General features: G+C 37.7%; 1 protein-coding gene across 5 annotated transcripts in view; it reads right to left on the reverse strand.

The window, feature by feature from the left end:
* Positions 1 to 6,849: 6,849 nt before the first annotated feature.
* The window catches only part of CD47 (CD47 molecule), a 73,324-nt gene continuing 60,306 nt past the window's right edge, over positions 6,850 to 19,867 (reverse strand). For all 5 annotated transcript variants that reach the window (XM_060770665.2, XM_060770664.2, XM_060770663.2 and 2 more), the window contains one exon: positions 6,850 to 9,031. Coding sequence is in view for 2 of the 5 variants with exons in the window: in XM_060770664.2 (XP_060626647.1) it covers positions 9,015 to 9,031 (17 nt within the window). In the remaining 3 variants the exon portion in view is untranslated. The remainder of the gene's footprint in view (positions 9,032 to 19,867) is intronic.

Consider the following 19,867-nt stretch of genomic DNA (forward strand, 5'->3'; position numbering starts at 1 on the left):
AATAGCCCCCTCCCTCCTCTCCTTTAAAAAAAACCTGTTGAAAACACACTTACGCACTTTAGCCTATGGAGAGGAAAAGGATTAGGACATCATCATGACAACTTTATTGGCACTTCTGCAATTTTATCTCGACTCTGCAGACTGCCAGAAATCATTTTAAATTATTTTTATGCATTTCAGTAGTGCTGGTTTTCATGGATCTTATATGTTTGTTTAGATAATTATGTTATTTAATTATTAATTGTATTTTCTTGTTTAATGATTTATAAGTTTATAATGATGTTACTTTGTACTGTTTTTGATTGTGTTTGTTCATTACCAAGGCACTGAATGCTTGCCTTTTGCTTGGAAGCTGCCCTGAGTCCCCCCTGGAAGAAAAGGGCAGCCTATAAATAAATTATTATTATTATTTTATTGTCACAAAAACAGAGTTATTATTATTATTATTATTTACATTTTTCACTTTAGTAAAAGAGAAAATGGTGCTCCTGGAATCTTCAAGGAAACATGCTTCTCCCTTAAAATCAGATAAGCTGCCTGTGATGCCTTGTTTTAAGTAAAAATGGGCTTCTCCCAAACCAGAAATAGACTTCTAGGCTTAATGGGAAGGGGATTATGCTGGGTCTCAGGAAACAAGGGATGGTCCCTAGATCTGACAAAGGTTGTCCACTCCTGACGTTTTGTTGAAGTTTTGATTGAGCTTTTAGAAGCTGGACTGCCATATTCTATACAAAACTACAAAACCTATTGGTTTTGTGGGATGTAAGCCACGTATGCAGAAATGCCAATCCAGTACATTATAGGATGATAGATCCAAACAAAAAGAGATTCCATCTAAAAATTAGGAACCTAAATATTAGGAAGAATTTCCGGATGGTAAGAGCTATTTGAGTGTGATTGCTAGCTTAAGAGTGTGATGAAATCCCCTTCTCTTAAAATTTTTAAACAGAGGCTGGATGGTCAAAGATTGGGAGTAGGGTCTTGCTTATCCAACCTTCACTCATCCAACGTTCTGTATTATCCAATGCAGACTGCCCCCCACCCGAATCCACAGCTGTTTCAATGCATTGCAATGTTTTGGTGCTAAATTTGTAAATCCAGTAATTACTACATAACGTTATCGTGTATTGAACTGCTTTTTCTGTCTTTTTGTTGTAATGCTTTGGTGCTTAATTTGTAAAATCATAATGTAATTTGACATTTAATAGGCTTTTCCTTAATCCCTCCTTATCCAACGTTTTCTCTTATCCAACGTTCTGCCAGCCCGTTTATGTTGGATAAGTGAGACTCTACTGTACTTTGTGCACTCCTGCATGTCAGAGTTGAACTAGATGGCTCTTGAGGTCTCTTCCAATTCTATGACAATGTAAACTTCATGAGGGGCTGAGTACCCCCTAGTATGCCTCTGTACCCCCTGGACTGCCTTTTATGCCACAAGGATGTTCTGTCCTTGAAATTTCTAAGAGTGGCAATGCATATTTTAAAGTTTGTAGAACCCCCTCCCCCACCCACTGCTTTAAACAATAAACTTCACTCTCAGTTTGGTTTTTTAGGGGCTTTGTGGTGGTCGTGGTAATGATGATGACAGTCATTGCTTGGCTTCAGGGGCCAAAAATGGATCCTTGATTCTCTGATGTTCATTCTTGCTGTACTGGATGGAGAACAGTTTAAAATCCCAATTCTGTCTTGAATAGACTCATTGCGCTTTACTCCTCAAAATGTAGAAAATACACTGCTACATGTATACAAAATGCTGCTTGGTTTACAAATTATCTCATAAATGCTAGTTGTCTCCATCAAGCAATCAATGGGCAGCCCTGTCAGTGATATGCATGTGAGTTAAATGTGGTTGACACACACATATGTCTTTTTGGGTTTGGTGAGAATAGAGCTATTCTTTAGTCCTTTGCACTCCATCTGAAACCTCTCCCTCCCACACACAAGGGCAGCCGTCAGGGAAGGAAAGGACAGGATTAAGATGAAGATGCAGCTGCTCTGGGCTTTGGGAGATGGAAAAGAAGGGTGTGCATTACCTATGAGTGCACCCACATTTCTAAGCCTCTGAGCTAAAACCAGCTGCTTCTGGAGTCTGACAGCTGTTGGGATGAGAAAAGAGAGTATGTCTGTTCAGCCAATTTCTCCAATGAACTTGCAACTTATGCTTGTAATGTGTTTGTTTTAATGTAGTATCTTAACTTGATGCCTGGGCTGAGAGCATTTGAAGGAAATGTGAATACTTCTATTAGGGACAGAAATAGGATATTTGAAAGCACTACACAGTTGTGTAAAGATGTGCATGCCAGCAATTGCTCAGGAAAGTGAACACAATTACTTTATTACTGTCACATCTTGTTGAGGAAGTGTTCCATAGCGGCTTCCTCTTCATGAAGATTTGGCTTTGGATCACATGGGCGCAAAAAGGGCAATGGTTGTTGAGAAACCTGTCTGCAGAAGAGGAAGATCAGAGACAATTTGGTAAAACTTTCACCTAGAAATGTTGCATACAGACCCCAAGGCAAAGGTGGGGACTTCCAGAGGTGTGGGAAGCTGGCAACAATGATCTTGGAGGGTCATCCTCATGCTTTTCAGAAAACTTCAGAACCTCCCGAATCCTAATTTTCCCTTCTTACATGATCAATCTTTTCATTCCTGGAAGGTATGACTTGCCATTAAAAAAAGAATAGGCAAGACAGCGTTGCTGGGAGTTTTCTGGCCTGTATAGCCATGTTCCAGAAGCATTCTCCTCTGATGTTTCGCCCACATCTATGGCAGGTATCCTCAGAGGTTGAGAGGTCTTTTGGAAACTAGGCAAGTGAGGTTTATATATGCCTAAGGTGGAAGAAAGAACTCTTGTCTACTCGAGGCAAGTGTGAATGTTGCAAATGGCCACCTTGATTAGCATTTAATGTCCTTGCAGCTTCAAAGCCTGGCTGGTTGCTGCCAGGAGGAATGCTTTGTTAGGAGGTGTTAACTGGCTGATTGATTCTTGTCTGGAATCCCCCTGCTTTTTGAGTGTTGCTCTTTATTTACTGTCCTGATTTTGGAGGTTTTTTTTTAATACTGGTAGCAGGATTTTGTTCATTTTCATTGATTCCTCCTTTCTAGGCAAGACAGCTTGTATGGTCAGAAACTGGATTTTCTCACTGTTTCTTCAGATATGTCAGGCTTGAGTACCCACTCCACCACATGTAGGGAACATGTAAGGGTGACTGGATTGATGGTGGGGATAGTGGGAGAATATTCTGAGATGCCTCAATCAGTGCCATAATCTGTTTAGTTAAATCAATATACAATTGGGATACAAACTCCTACACACATACACTGTACACTCACCACTGCCTTAGTGGCTTATACAGGGTGTTTAAAAAGATGGAACTGATTTGAATTCACTGTATCTCTATAACCACAAACAGCCTATGAATGAAACCCTTATGATTTGAAGGAGGGGGCACAGAGTTTTAGATAATTGCAACTAGATACTTCTCTCAGGGCACAACCCCTAGCCTTAGTCATCTGCAAGAGGGCAACCTCGCAACGTAAGGCCTAATGAGATATTCTTCATTTGCAGGGTTATTTTTTAAATTTGTTTGTGGCTCAGAATGTTTAGTAAACTTGATAAATCATTAAGCAATTTGTAACATTTTGTGTAACATGTTGCTATTGCAAAATATACTGCATTGAAACTGGGTCCATCATTTTGAAACACATTGTATTTAATGGCTTATATACCAGTTGTGTGTTTTCACAACACATAGTATACAGATTGAAAGTATACCCACAGCTATGAACGTCTTGCTAATATTCATAATGACCCTAAATTGGGCTGGTCAATTGAAGGAGGCGAGAAATCTATTTCTGGTGTAGAAAAGCTTTTTTAAAAAAAGATAAACAGGGACAAAAGAGTAGGTGGTTTTCAAAAAAGAGAAGCCAGCCACACATACAAAGGCATTTGGGAATGTCTAGAGTAGTTGACACAAGTCTTGCACAGCTTTATGTGTCTCAATGCCTAAACGTTATCCACTTTTGCCCTAGAATAGTAAAGGTAAAGGTTTCCCCTTGACATAAAGTCTAGTCACGGGGGTGGTGCTCACCTCAATTTCTAAGCCAAAGAGCTGGTGTTGTCCGTAGACGTCCCAAGATCATGTGGCCAGCATGACTGCATGGAGCACTGTTACCTTCTCGCCAAAGCAGTACCTATTGATCTACTCACATTTGCATATTTTTGAACTACTAGGTTGGCAGAAGCTGGGGTTAACAGCAGGAGCTCACCCCGCTCCCCAGAGTCAAACCATCAACCTTTCCATCAGCAAGTTTAGAAGCTCAGCGGTTTAACCTGTTGCATCACCAGAGGCTCCCTTGCACTAGAATACTTGGGTCTAAATCCATTTTGTAATCAAATCAGTGACAGTTATGTAAATTACTGACTTATGGTCTAACATGTGACTGAATGTGCCTTTTTTTTAGATGTCACTAGCAACTGATTTAGCCCCTAGATATTTCAGGCATATCTAGAAGCAGATGCACCAGACTTCTGTTATTATTCATTAATTTACAGAGAAGAATTAATGTGTTCTATAAGCAATTGTTACAGGATTTGGTCTGCCAGGCATCTAATCCAATAAGTTGCTTTCCTTCACAGGTTCTGTTAAAATTTCTCAGGTGAAATCATTAAAAATGCTTTTTCATAAAATACCGCAATGCTATTAGACTTGAATGAAAAATGTCTTCTATGAAATATAAAGCCCCCAATGACTAAAACCACACTACAGCATGCCCCCAAAGTGTGGGAAACAGTGCATTTTATACGAGGTAAAGTTCCATTTCCATTATATTTGCATTGATGTTTGTAGCTTCTAGAAACTTAATAACCTAAGCTTTATTTTTCAAGACAAGGTATTAAATCAAATTCAAACATGCAGTGTTATTACATGGTCACCTGGACTGAAGTAAACTGTTTCAAATACCACATTGGTGATTTTTTTGTGTTGTTTTAATAGTTATATATGTACAACGAATAAAGGGGGCAATGCTATGCACAGTGTTAAAACAAGAAAGTGTAATAATTTGCCATCATTTACAGGTTTACTGTGGTGGAAAACAACCTGCCAGAGCCTGAAATTATTATGCTGACTCAAGGAGAAACACAAAAAATGTAAACAGTTTTATTTAAATTATATAGTTCTATTTACAAAGCCATGTTCAATAAATAAAAACACACTTAGCTTTGAAAGATTTCTCCAAATGGAGAAACAAAAATGTGGCTTTATATTTGCAAGGAGGAGAAGAAGAAAGAATCCACACAATCTTTAAAACAACCACTTTGGTTTCTTAAACATCAGAAAAACGAAAGGAGGAATTTATAAAAGTTTACACTTCTTAAAGGCAGCTATATGAAATTTAAAACAAGATGGCCCTCTTGCAATGTTACACCTTTCCAAAAAGGGCATATGCAGAATACAAGTCTTTCAATAAGTCTCAGGAAGTTTGCACGTATAGAAAAGAATTTGGCTTTATCCACTGATGTTGAATACAACTGTATTCCCTGTTACTTTCCTATATAACAGAAATTGGGAATGTATGGCTTCCAAATGTTTGATAGCAATTCAGATCACTCCCAGCTAACCTAAAGTAAGGGATGACTGGTGCCGACATCCAACCTCTGAGGAACCAAGTGTTCCCTATCCCTTCAACAAAAATAACTTAAAATTTCATATAGCATGGGATACATTCACTGAACCGCATCTTCTGATGATCCAGAAATCAGATCCATCAGCACACTCCTTGGAATTGAACTCTTTCATTGATCAACGAATATTTTTACTGTATATACTCATGTTTAAATCTAGAAATTGAGTCAAAACCTAGATTGACTTATCCATGAGTCATTGTAAATATTGTACCTTAAAGGTAAAAGTAAAGGTTTCCCCTGACATTAAATCTAGTCATGTCCGACTTTGGGGGTAGTGCTCATCTCCATTTCTAAGCCGAAGAGCCAGCATTGTCCATAGACACCTCCAAGGTCATGTGGTCAGGATGACTGCATGGAGTGCCTTTACCTTAACGCCAGAGTGGTACCTATTGATCTACTAACACTTGCATGTTTTCAAATTGCTAGGTTGGCAGAAGCTGGGCTTATCAGCGGGAGCTCACTCACTTCTTGGATTTGAACCACCAACCTTTCAGTCAGCAAGTTCAGCAGCTCAGTGGTTTAACCTGCTGAGCCACCAGGGATACTTTATTCTTATATAAAAAAAGGAATAATTCCCTTCTCCAAGTAGAGTGGGGAAAGGCAAGAGCTTAGTCCACTCTGAGAGAACCTTTAAAAAGCACTGACCCTTTCTATTGCCTCCACTTTTGTACTTTTAGCAAGAAAATGGCAGTGGTGGAGGCCAGGAGCAGTTGGCCCCAAGGTAGCATTGCCACTCTGTGGAATGACCCTCAACTTATCCATGGATCATGTACAAATCCATAATTTGAGTCCCAAAACCACTTTTAATGTATATAAGAGGTCAACTTATATGAGTATATAACTTCAACCCTCCAGGTGTTTTGGATTTCAACTCCCACAATTCCTAATAGCCCACCGGCTGTTGAAGTCCAAAACACCTGGAGGGCTGAAGTTTGCCCATGCCTGATGTAACACTTCAAGAAAAAGAGCCAATGGGTATTGAGAGGCCCCAGTTTCAAAAAGCATTTCCCCTTCTGACTGAATTACTTGCTCAGATGGGGTTGGAGGAACATGGGGGTTTGCCAGATGGCCACTGTTATTTTGTTGCATACGGCGGAAAGGGCATGGAGCGTAAAAGAATTACCTATCTGCTTTAAAATAAAACAAGCATTATACCTTCATAAAGGTGAAACACAGTTTATTGGTAAGGGAAAAAAGCACTGACAACGCGTACCTGGGACGCCGTAAGGAGAATGAGAAAAAAAACCTCACAAAGTATCTGTAACAAATGAAGAGCATTTCATGAAACTGACCTGACTTTACAAAAAGTGAAGTAACTGCAAGTTGGGTGCTCAGAATAATAATAAAAAGACAGTTTTAAAATAACGTTTTTGTAATGAGTTCATTGGGAACAGTTTCGCTGTAGGAAAGTGGCAGAAGATCAGGCAACAGCTTTCCATGTAGGTTGCGGAGAACAGGTTTTATATGGAATGCTTTCAACATTTATGAAAACCGAACAGGCACAAGAATACAATTCCATAAATACTCTTGCAGAATCCGACACATGGGAATCACTGAAAGGCAGGATCACAGCAATGATACAAAAAGAGTTATTTATTTCATTTCATTGTTTTTCATTATTTATATCCCATTTTTCTTCCAAAGCAACTGCTGGAAACCAATTTTTAATTCAGAAAAATAATGATACATAAATAAGTATATCTACACTGTGCTATACAGTTACAGTAGTTCGATACCACTTTAACTATCATCACGGCCTCAGATACCATGTTGGAAGAAAGACAAAATGTCCATAAAATGAATAGTAAATAAAGAAATGGTGCATTCTATGGTAGCATAGGATTTGTATTTGACATTTTGGTGCTAGAGAACTCTAATGTTGTAAAAGTTCAGAATTTTCTAGTAGGAAATCTTAAGTATTTTACCAAACTATAAATCCCAGAATTCTGTCCAAAGGAACCATGGCTGATTCTTTTTTATTCAACTGCTATAACTGCAGTGTAAATAAACTCATACTTTCAATAGAATGTAATTTGCAATGCTGGTAACCTACGGTGTGAAAAAGAACTGATCCTGTCATTATCTGCATGGTTCGGGTGAAAATAGGAAAAAAGGTGATTTAATTAGTAGAACTATTGTGGTTGATTCTTAACATTATGAACTTTAAAGACTACATTTGGCAGTATAGAAGTTGGGATTTGTGCCACTAAAGCTGAACATGGCCCTTGCTTTTAAATGAAAGAACAGGAAAAAAGGGAAAGTTACTTGAACTACAATACTGATCACCAAAGCACACTAAGAATTCCAGTATATACAGCAGAAATACTAACAGCAGGTGGGTGGATTGGACTTTTGTGATACGAAAAGAGTTGGAAACCAAGCTTTTCTTTAGAAAAAAGGCTAACTGCTATAGTTCTGTAAAAATGTTATACAAGGTACAGTATCTGTTCATCCTGTATCACATCCACTCATGTTCGCACTATAGAGTTAAGAATAAAGGTTATGAAATAATACCCTTATTCCAATGCAGTTGTTGTCCATTTGTCATACAAAATGTCATAAAGTAGGTTGGATTTGGGTTGGTTTTTAGAGGAAAGTGAGTAAAATTCAGAAAGAAAATAGTATAATTTATCATGCAGTACAAAGATTTGCTTAAGTGGTCCCAAAGAAGTCTGATCTGTGACCAAATATACCCAAGTTCTCACAGTGCAACACTTTCTTAGTGTAACACAGGACAGATTTTGGCTAATTTCCAGGCCACCTGAAAAAAGTAACTTCCACAATGTAACTGGAAGAGTTAACTAAAATTGCCTCTAGGGCAAGGAGAATATCCCTACTTTCCATTTTCAGGACTGCAGCTTTATGACTTGTGTTTTGTGTTGGATTTTGAAGATGGCGACAGGACTCTTGATAAGAAGTTGCTGTCCAGTGACCCAGAGAAAGTAGCTAACGTGCCAATATTGTGATGGCGGAAATTAGTCCTTCATAGAGTTTGGTCTTTATGCAAAGTGGCAGTTCGACTGTTCTGAGAAGTGCAGCACAAAATAGACATATTACAGTGGGTAAAAAGAGTCTTTTGTAGTCTTGCCCTCAGCCACCCCCAAAGAAAAGAACCTCACGTGCATACACTCACTTCTCTCTCGAAAGTTACTACAGCTGCTGTGACTATAAAGTTACATCATGTCAGTAATTACAGCACTTTTCCACACATGCAAAAACAATTAATTTCCTGATTTTCTTTTTTCTTTGAGTAGTGCATCATCAAGGCCACGGTGTATCAACAAAAGTCTCTCTCCACTTGTTCCCATGTCCATAGCAGATCCAGTTACTTCACAAGAGGGACTAGGAAATAAACACAAAATCATTATTCAAAAATCTGAGCCATTTGCTTTCCATTAAACTTAATCATTTTTTCCTCCCAAGAATTTACTTTTTGATCCCTCTGAAAGTGAAGGGGAAAAGTGACTTGGAACAGCAGCGACACAGCCAATTCGCCATAGCAACTGCTGTGCAAGACTAGCAAAATTATTTTTAGAACTATTTTCAGATCCCCAAACTTACTGATGAATGTGCAAATGCAATTCAGATGTCTACTAGGCATGTTAACTAGTTCAAATGTAAACTTAATTGGAGAAGATATAGAGCCTCTCCAGACAAGAAAAAGTCGATGGAAGTCCCAGGTTTTGTTTCTATACAAACCAAATCTGGAGATCTACATGACACTTTTCCATTTTGAAATATTCCCAGGGAGCCCCTAGCATTACCAAGAACTTTTCACTCCCACTTCCAAATTTACTTTGAATTTACCAGGGTATTTCCCATAATGAAATGTATCTCTTCATGGCTGTGTCTAAGATGGCCAATGCCAAGACATAGTAATTGTTTTCAGGAATCCAGATTCAACAGAGTTCACGTGAGGGAAAGAAGAATGCAATAAAAGAAAATGATCTGAATGCATAACTAGAATCACACTAGAGCACTTTAACACCTTGACTGTAATTCATGAATAATAGTTGAGAATCAATTTCTGAAATGTTTCCTGAATCTAGATTATCAATGGGAGGGGTGGAGGAAGAACCCAAGGGAAGAGGGAGGGAAGGAATCACAAGTTATTTTTTGAAAAGTTTGGATACAAAACTATGAATATGCAGAAACAACAAAACAAAATGCACTATAAAGTTTCAATACTTCCAGAGTATTTTTTTCTACCTTTCAGGTAAAGTCTCACATTTAACCCTTGGCATCTTCAAAAGTTATGATGAAAAACACTGGATACTTTTTGATTCCCCAGTCAGTGAAGAAACAATGCCCTCTATCTTCTAAATATAGATCTCCTAGATTGTCATTCACATCACAGACATGTAAATATTCAGACATACAACATTCTTCAGCTGTAATACTTTTTTTTATCATGCCAGAAGTGACTCGAGAAACTGCAAGTCGCTTCTGGTGAGAGAATTGGCTGTCCGCAGAGACATTGCCCAGGGGATGCACGGATGTGTTACCATCCTGTGGGAGGCTTTTCTAATGTCCCAGCATGGGAAACTGGAGCTGACAGATGGGAGCTCACCCCATCTCATAGATTCAAACCGCCGACCTTCAGGTCAGCAGTTCACCCGGGACAAGGTTTTAGCCCATTGAGTCACCACGGCTCCTGACTGTAATATACACAAGGGTACCTCTATCAACCCTTATTTAGCAACAGATACCATCAACAACAGAACACAAAAACAAGTCAATTTCAACATAAGGGTTTTTTCAACTAAATCAGTGGTTCCCACCTTTGGCCCTCCGGGTGTTTTAGACTTCAGCACCTACCATTCCTAACAGCTTGTAAGATGGCTGGAATTTCTGGGTATCGAAGTCCAAAACACCAAAGGTTAGGAACCACTGAACAAGATGCAAAACTAAGTACATCTGAGGCTGGGGAGGGAACAGCTTTTAATCAAATCCCAGTTACAACTGTTCAGTTGAACCTGTCTTCCACAATAACTGTGTGATAAATCACATGGGGTAACCTGAACCAGCTTGTAGGCTTGGACTGTCCGAAGTATACTTTTTATAAAATACATATATTCTAACATTGTGCTATTTTTAAAAACAACAATGAAACAGCTGATTGAAATTACGCTTATCATTCAGCAAACAGTTATGTTTCTGTGTTATAAACAAACTCTCCAAAAGATTATCGTCATTTTACAACTGCTAGGAAAAAAAGAAAACAAAATGCCAACAATTTTCTGCAATTTATGTTCACTGCAAAATTCACTTCCTTAGGAGGGTAGAATGGATTTTAACAACCAAGGGTAGTTTTCTGAAAATGTAAAAATCTAAAAAAAATTCACTAAGAAATTAAAATATAGTAATCTTTAGCTATAAGAATCCAGAAATAAATTCTGGGTTACTAGCATTTACATGTCAGCTTTCCCCCAAAATGTCAAGATAGTGAGTGAACAACAACCTCCTCTCCATTTTTATTTTCATTACAACTTGGCCACGGTGGTTGATGCCTTAGTTGCATCCAGAATGGTCTACTGTAATGCACTCTAAGTGGGGCTGCATTTGAACATGGGTCGGAAACTGCAGTTAGTGCAAAGATCAGCTAACTGGGGCTAACTATAGGGAACATACCACACTCCTATTAAGGAAGCTCCACTGGCTTCCAAGTTTCTGGCCCCAATTCAATGTGAATGTTATCACCTACAAAGCCTTATACGCTTCAGGTCCAACCTAACTTCAAGACCGCATCTCCTTCTATCAGCCAATGCAGGCTCTGAGATCCACCGGGAAGGCCCTTCTCTTGGTCCCACCACCATCCCAAATACAGTTCATGGGGACAAGAGAGTGGGTCTTCTTGGTGGTGGCCCCCCAGCTCTGGAAAGCCCTCCTTAGAGAGATGAAGTTAGCCCCTTCTCTCAAGTTTTCCAATCCAGTTTTAAAACATGGCTTTTTAAATAAGCCTTTAAACTTTAGTAGATTTTAAAGGTTAGTCTGAGGATTTAGTGTTGGCTTCACTTCGGCACTGGGTTTGTTAATAAAAAACAACCAGTTTTATCCCCAGATATCACTGCGTTTTATGAATTTTATTTTTATTATGTGATTATATATGTGTGGGTGATTGTGTGGGCAACTGTAAGTTCATGTTTTTATCGTTTTTAGTTCTATCTCTTGTTTATTTTACGTGTGGCACTTTGGAGTGCTTGATAAGCCACCATGAGTTCCTTCAGGAAGATGCTGGCAGGGTACAAATGAAAATTATTATTATTATTATTATTATTATTATTATTACTACTACTACTACTACTACTACTACTATCATTATTACAACTCTGTGAGGTGGGTTACACTGAAGATAACCATGATCCCAAACTTACACACGTAATCTTGACTGATTTTTTTTTAAAAAATATTCTAATTGCAAGATAAAATGCATGTTTAGAGATTTTCAAGCGGGTTCATCTACTGAAAATCAAGTCTGGAAAGTCAAGATCAAAATTTGGATAGAATCTTGGTTAAAAAACATGACTGGCCCAGAATGCTGTTCTTGTTTCAGACAATTCCAATTTTGACAATGGATTACCATCTAATCTAATTTATATGAGGATAAACCCAAGAATTAAATTTAAGGTTGTTTATGATGCTAGGCAAACAAGAAGAGTGGGTTTACTGAGATTTGGTTAAAAGAATGAATGATGCTGAGAAACAAGATTAGATTTTAGGTTTGAGTAGCACAGATATTTATAGTACAATAAATTTAAGATTATATAGATTTTGATGTGCCTTATTAAATAGATACAAACCCAGGTTATGTCCAAAAATGCCTTTTTGGCTCAAAAAACTCATTACAGAAAATTAAAATGGCAGATGTACCAAAACTCTTTGGAGAATGATCAAGGAGAATATAAAATTAAGTTGAATAAGCAGTTACTTGCAGAGAAATATAGTTTTCAATGACTTTTATATTTACAGTTATGTGAAGGATTTAAATTGGATAAAAGAGCCATAATTTGGAACAGAATAAATATGAACTGGAATTGCAATTAGGTATGGAGAATGAATGTGTGTGGTAAAACAGATAAACTCATGTTAAGATCTGAAATGGAAGAACAAGTAAAAGTCTGTATGGGTTAGGAACTTTTGCCTATAACAAATGGAGTAATTGGCATGGATGTGGTTAATGGAACTGAAATGTATATTATGCTATAATCTTAAAGATAACTTTTATAAAATGATATATAATTAGTATATGACACCAAAAACATTGTCTAGAATGCTTAAAGGAGCTTCAAATGTCTTCTGGAAATGTGAACAACAAGGGATATTTAGTATATGTGGAGGATGTATCAATCTTGCTCCTCAATACCACGAAATGTCCTCTAGGGAACATATGGGGCATATTCCGCACATTATTCCCACCTGGCCATTTTAGCTCCATATTATTTAATATGCTTTTAGTATTTTGAAATTATTATTTTAATTTGTTTAAATTTGTTTTAATGATATACTGTTTCAAGACCTTAGACTATTGGTCAAGATATAAATATTTGACCGAATGAATGAAAATACTTTGTCAGTCAAAGATTCATCCTGGAAAATACAAGGTAATGGAGGAACTGTGTTATCCTGTCTCATCAGAGAGGCAATAAACCTGGAAAGATTTTAGTGTTTTCCACAAGGTACCTAAAGTTCAATGAGAAGGGAATAAAAAAAAATGTGTGGAGTCGCTGATAAACTGCCTCCATTCAGGACATGAGATCTATTTGCACATCTCTGAACGTGTCGCAACATGACCAATATAACCATTGAGGAATGGGTGGTTGAGTTAAAACCAAAGTGTCAGTACTACATGCCATGTACTTAAAATGGAATTAAACTGTTGAGATGCTGAGATACTAAGACATCATATTCTCTGGAAGGATATGTTTACCTAGTCAGGAAGTGTAGGCACACCAGAGGAACATCTGCTTAAAGTGTGGCAACAACATTCACAAAACCATATTTCCCCACTGAATTTAGCAAGATTGAAGTTTTTTCCCCACTGGTTTAAAACTGACAGGTTTGCTAACCAAAGACCTAATATACATTGGCACCAGTTGATAGAATATGGCATGAACATATTGAAAAGGCTGTTACTTTTGAGTAGAAAGCAGATAAGAAAACCAAAGGTCAGTACACATGTGGAACATCTGCTTCCTTAGATCCATAAACTTACCTAGCTTTACATTTCTTCCAGGAAAGGCTTTCTCTTTATTCCACCTCACAGGCCTGTTTGGTGAGGAAGAAAGAGTCAGCCTTCTCTGTAGCTATTACCAATTGGTGGCATTCCCTTCCAAAGGAGGCTCAGTTGGGTGTCGTGTGTGCTCTCTTTCTCTCAGTAAGCAAAATTGTTGTTACTAAAGCAAGCCTTTGGTCTTTAAATTACTGCAGCAGATAGATTATGTAAAACAGGAAATGATATGTGGTTTTATCAATTCTAATTCAGTGTTATTTATTTAAAAACTACTGTTGCAAGAGGTGATTTTCTACCCCAGATTTTGGTGCCAGTTATTCCTACCAAAAAGAAAAAATAATAATACAAGCAATCACTTTCCAGTTCCTTCATTTTAGGGATTTTCAACAAAGACTAATTTTCAGCTTAAAATAACAGTGAAAGCATATTTTTAGAATAGAGGAACTATGCTGCTCCCCCCCCCCCCCCCGAAATGAAGGTATACCAACTACTCGAAACAAATGTTCTGCCTCATTTGAGCATGCATTTTCTGGCCAAGGTATTTGAATAGTATGGAATTCCTCCCGTGAAGGTGAGCATTTTTATTCCAAGATAAACTGGAATTCTCATCCGTTTATGAAAGTATTTCAACAGCACCTCAGTGCAAGTTTTTCAAAATCCATTCCCATGACGGTTAAACAAAATACAACATTATCCAAGCCCACTGAAATAAAAAGCAATTTAAAAACACACCAAGAGATAAGTACACTACCAGTCAATTAAATGTCCCTTTCACAACAGCCAGTCAATTGCTAAAAGCCCACCTGAATAAAAAGGTGCTTTGCTTGCTTGCACCAAAAAAATACAATACAGTACAAGTTTATGAGATTGGCAGGGCCAGAGAACAACCACCTCTGAAGAGCTCAGAGGTTAGAGTTACACAAACCCAAAGCAAGCTCATGGAGAAGAATATGGTCCTTCAGATAGGCCCATCCTATGAAAGTGAGTGGGAGGGATGCTAGTGTTTCACCGTGATCTTCTTCCACATATTTCACAGTATTACGTATGCACAAATTTCTGCATTCTGGGGTCATGAAGGGATATCCAGTGTTCTCTCAGCTTCCTTCCTTTTCTGAGGATGTTTTTCTCTAAAGGCAGTTTGTATTTCATTACCTACTGATATCTCTTATCTTGCATGCAGATAGTGGTGTTTGGCTTATATAAGAGCAAGTGTTCAGAAAACTGTGTTTGCTATTAGTACATAGATTTTATTTAATAAAACTTGCTATTTTGATTCTACATGGGGAGCAGTCTCTTTGAATTGATACTTTTGAGAAGCATTTTGTGGGACTATCATCATCATCATCTTCCTTTTTCTCAGGATTGGGCCCCAAAGTGGCTCACAACACAATACAATTAAAACATACACATAGTAACAATTAAAATAGAATTAAAATAATTATAATTATTACACCAATTCAGTTAAAATATGATTAAAATAAATAAAAAAGTGGTAAAAACAATTCAGCTAAAACAATGATCATCTGGGGAGGCCCTGCTCTCGACCCCGCCTCTATCTCAAGCGAGGCTGGTGGGGACGAGGAGCAGGGCCTTCTCGGTGGTGGCCCCTCACCTATGGAACTCACTCCCCGGGGAGATCAGATCAGCGACCTCCCTTCTGTCGTTCAGAAAAAAACTGAAGACCTGGATCTGGGACCAAGCTTTTGGACATTCTGGCAGCTAAAATAAGGACCCATTGATGAGCAGGAATTGTTGGAATGAATGGACATTTCGGAACTCTGAATTTCACTGTGCATGAAATTGTTTTATTATATTATGTAGTGATATGTTTTAATGCTGCTAAATGTTTATACTGTTTTATATATACTGTTTTATATATGACAGGCATCGAATTTGTGCCTTTGTTTGTAAGCCGCCCTGAGTCCCCCCTCGGGGGTGAGAAGGGCGGGGTATAAGTAACTGCAATAAATAAATAAATAAAATACCCTCTTATTCTCTCTTTAAATCTGAGGACAATAACCCACCAATCTAGTACAGTTACTTCAAAGTTTATATCTTAGTGGGATGTGTGAAGAGTACATACTCTTCTGTGAAAAGATATTTACAAATAATTAGAAGCTTGCAAAATCAATACTCCTAATGATGAATGGAAATTAACCTATACATTATACTTATCTAAGCACTGCAGTATCTACACTACCCCTTGTAAAAATTGAAACCACTAAATTTAACAAAACAGGAACTGGGGGAGTTTGAGCAGCACTTGTTTAAGGCAATTATTGAGACATGCCATTTATTATGGCAATAAACTTTCAACTATGGCAAGACTAAAGTATGGCTCTTTACTAGAATTCAGATCAAGCAGATAGAAGATTAATAGGATCTATATTTGGGTGTAGGTTTTCATGTCTGTGCTTACTGAACCATCTAAACAACACTGTGGATTATGTTTAGGGGAAGGTTCTTTCACTAAAGTGAGAGCACAATTTTTATCCAATTTGACTGAAAGTCAATGGGTTATACTGAAAGTCAATGGGTTATACTGTATCTATGGATATTAAATGCAAAGTGAAAACAACAGTCATAGAATTTGGACACAGATCATACCACTTTGTAAGATAGGGACATGTTCGTTCTCTCTCTCTCTCTCTCTCTCTCTCTCTCTCTCTATATATATATATATATAAGTAAATTACCTAGATACCCCAATAATGTTCAAATTCAGAAGAACCTTCAGCCTATTCTATTATTCCACCTTTGCACTTTTGGAGAAGGGGTATCACACAACTTTATAGCATATATCCATGAGCTGCAATTAAGGGGAAGTGAGCGTATGCTGTTACACCGTGCCTTCCAATGCAATAGTCAGTGTTTTTATATTCTTATTATCTAAAAAATAATAATCCAGCTACACTGGATAAACACTATCTTCTAGAATCTTAACCTTTAGTCCATAGTCTCAGGTTACAAAGAAAGTGGTCAGATTTGGTGCTGCTGTTAGTGCTTGTTATAGTTCTTTGTTAGTGAAGCCTGTGCATTATAGTTTTAACACAAAGTTAAACTATTATAACACATTTTGTATTTTATGCACCAGAATTTGTAACGAAATTTTACTATATAATGATACAAAGCTCAACAAATCTGCAATATCCATTGGTAGCATAGAACCATTCTTTAAAAGATGAATTGTCAACTCCACTAGAAGAAGAAAAAAGCACACTGGTGCTCTTTCATTTGGTACCCGGTGTTTACATAAAGTAATTCATCACCAGAAAAGTTTTCCTGATTTCAGATGGCAGCATTTAGGAACATCAGGCAGGGAAAATTTTCAGCCTTCAGGAGCAGATTTTGATAGAGCACAAAGGACTTTTAACTAGATATGCGACCTGAAGCATCCATACTTGCATGTGTAGCTCACTACCTGCTTGTCAGATTCTACCATATGCATTTACATCAGAGATTGGTAACTGCACAAGGAACAAAAGTCATTGCGGTCCCCCTCCCTCCCTTGCAGGCCAGACAATCAGTATTCTGGTCTTGTCTTCAGTTGGGTTTTGGGGGGAGGCATTGGAGGGGTCCTTCAGAGAGTGGAGGCACTGTTTGGGAGGCAAAACACATCTGAGAGGTAGTGTGGAATCTTCCATCCCACAAAATAGGTACTAGGACTGCACTTTTCCAACCTCTGATTCATACTCTTGTAGGGATTTATGAACTTCTGGTATACCCATCAACTTCTAGGGAGTGGCAAAGTTGTTTAAATGAATTTCAATTACTTTCTGATTGAACCTAGTATAAGAAGTTGCACATGGAACAAACTGATGAAATACTCACGATTAGCACATTGATGAACTGCTTGAATGACTGAGACCTAATTACTCGCTAGTTAGGTTGCAGTCATAGATTAATTAATCTTGATCCTCAAGTAATGGATTTAGTTTAAACAGAAGTCAATGAAGTATGAAGTAAATAGTAAGTCAGAGATGATGAATGAAGTACACAGAATATGAACATTTGCTTAATTATTTTTTCTTGTTTCTTGCAGTCAACTAATAACAAAATTAGTATTTTATTTCTAAAGAAAAAAGAAAAAAATTGTATACACAACATGCCTATGGGGCACTACATCATTAACATGTAATCAGTTGTGAAATTGCCAGACACATATGTTCTACAGACATCTTTGCAGAACATATTTCAAATATACATAATTCAACAGAATGAGAACATGCCTAATCAATGTGAGTTTTCTCTTGCATTTCCTTCCTTTACAAATAAAAATAATAGAGTGAAAAGTACATTTCTATTAAATGGCAACAGAAAATCCTTCTGTTCAGAATTCTGAGCTGACCATGGGATTCTTCCAGGAAACTATTGTTGGCATAAGGATTCACCTGAATGCTGATCTGTTTTAGTGAGCCTGATCAACTCAATGTTGAAAACAGCTGATGTCTCCCCCATAGCCTATATTATTTGCTGAGCTCTGTCATTTGCACTATGCTAGAAATGTTGTGACTGCAATATTATGTGGCCAGGACCAACAACCAGATGTTACGGCTACATACAGTGCCACACCCTGAGAAACATCCTCTTAAACAACAAGCATGTTTTAGTTGCATTCTGTGCTGGTCTAGATACATTCTTTACTGGTCACACAGACCTCAGATATGGATCTATCTCAAACAGTGCTGTGAGTACTGGAAACAGTGCTGAGGCTTGGTAGATCCTTTGGCCAAAGTTATTGTTTGTTTGCTATCTGCTCAGTATCAGGGCTCATTCGGTATTTCACTAGGGAAATACAGGGGGGCTAATATTTCACTCCTACCCAACAGTCTTGTCACTACCATACCCATAATTTTCAATTTCTTCATCCATTCTATTCAACTATCATTCCATAAAAATGGGGCTACTCAGTTGCCATTAAGCCCCCCACCTCACGGGTGTGTGTGTGTGTGTGTGCATATTCTAAAAACAATATTGGTTACATTTTTTAAGCCTTGATGTTTCTGCTTGGTATCTCCCTCTTATATGTGGATGGTGCCACTTTAGTTACACATGAATCCATACTGAGAAAATGTTTGCTATTTGTGCACAGCAGGGGTAGACACCTTGTGATCCTCCAGATGGTTGCTGACTCCATTACCATTAGCTGTGCTGACTAGGGCTGATGCACATCGCAATTCAGCAATACGCTACAAAGACTATACACAAAGAGTTTGTGCTACAAGACACCTAAACAACAGAGATTTTAAAAATGTCGAAATCTAGTAAAAACAATTGTTGTGAAGATAAGAAAATGTTAGCAAGCTACCAGAATTCATTTAAACTTAAGAACAGATGCTATACTGCAAGTGATAACAGACAATGGCAAACTAACTTTTCTCTTGGCTCAGTAGCCAGCTATTATCCCTGTTCACTCCGAGTCTTTCATTCTTAAGCTTTCTTCATGTGCCAAAGGATTTTAGGGTAGAAGCAGGAAAGAGGTGTTTCTTCAAATTTCCAATAGCTTCAAAGTAGTTCAAAGCATATAATCTTTTTATCACCGATTTCTGTTGCACTGAGTTTTAAAATTCAGCACTATGTAAAAAAATGGGAGTGGGATCTATATCTTTTGGGCTTCTGAAGGAATTCGGGCATATATTCTGGTTATGTTATTAACAACAATAACAATAACAATTACTACTACTGCTATTAGCAATAGTTATCGGAGTTGTAGTAATAATACTAAAAACAACCTGGTACTATGAATCAGCAAGTTTACATTTCACTGGCTATAAAATTGTAGTACGTTATCATTTTCTTAAAAGCAAATCTTTCAGTTCATAATGAGGGAAAATGGTTACTAGGCATGGAGTTTGTATCCTACTGGGATGAGAACTGTAGTAGAAATACTGACTGGTCACCATATATTTATTCCCAGTTTTATGTTTAAAACTTATGAACAACAGGAG

This window comes from Anolis sagrei, chromosome 3, assembly GCF_037176765.1.
Source record: "Anolis sagrei isolate rAnoSag1 chromosome 3, rAnoSag1.mat, whole genome shotgun sequence".
Classification (NCBI taxonomy): Eukaryota; Metazoa; Chordata; class Lepidosauria; order Squamata; family Dactyloidae; genus Anolis; species Anolis sagrei.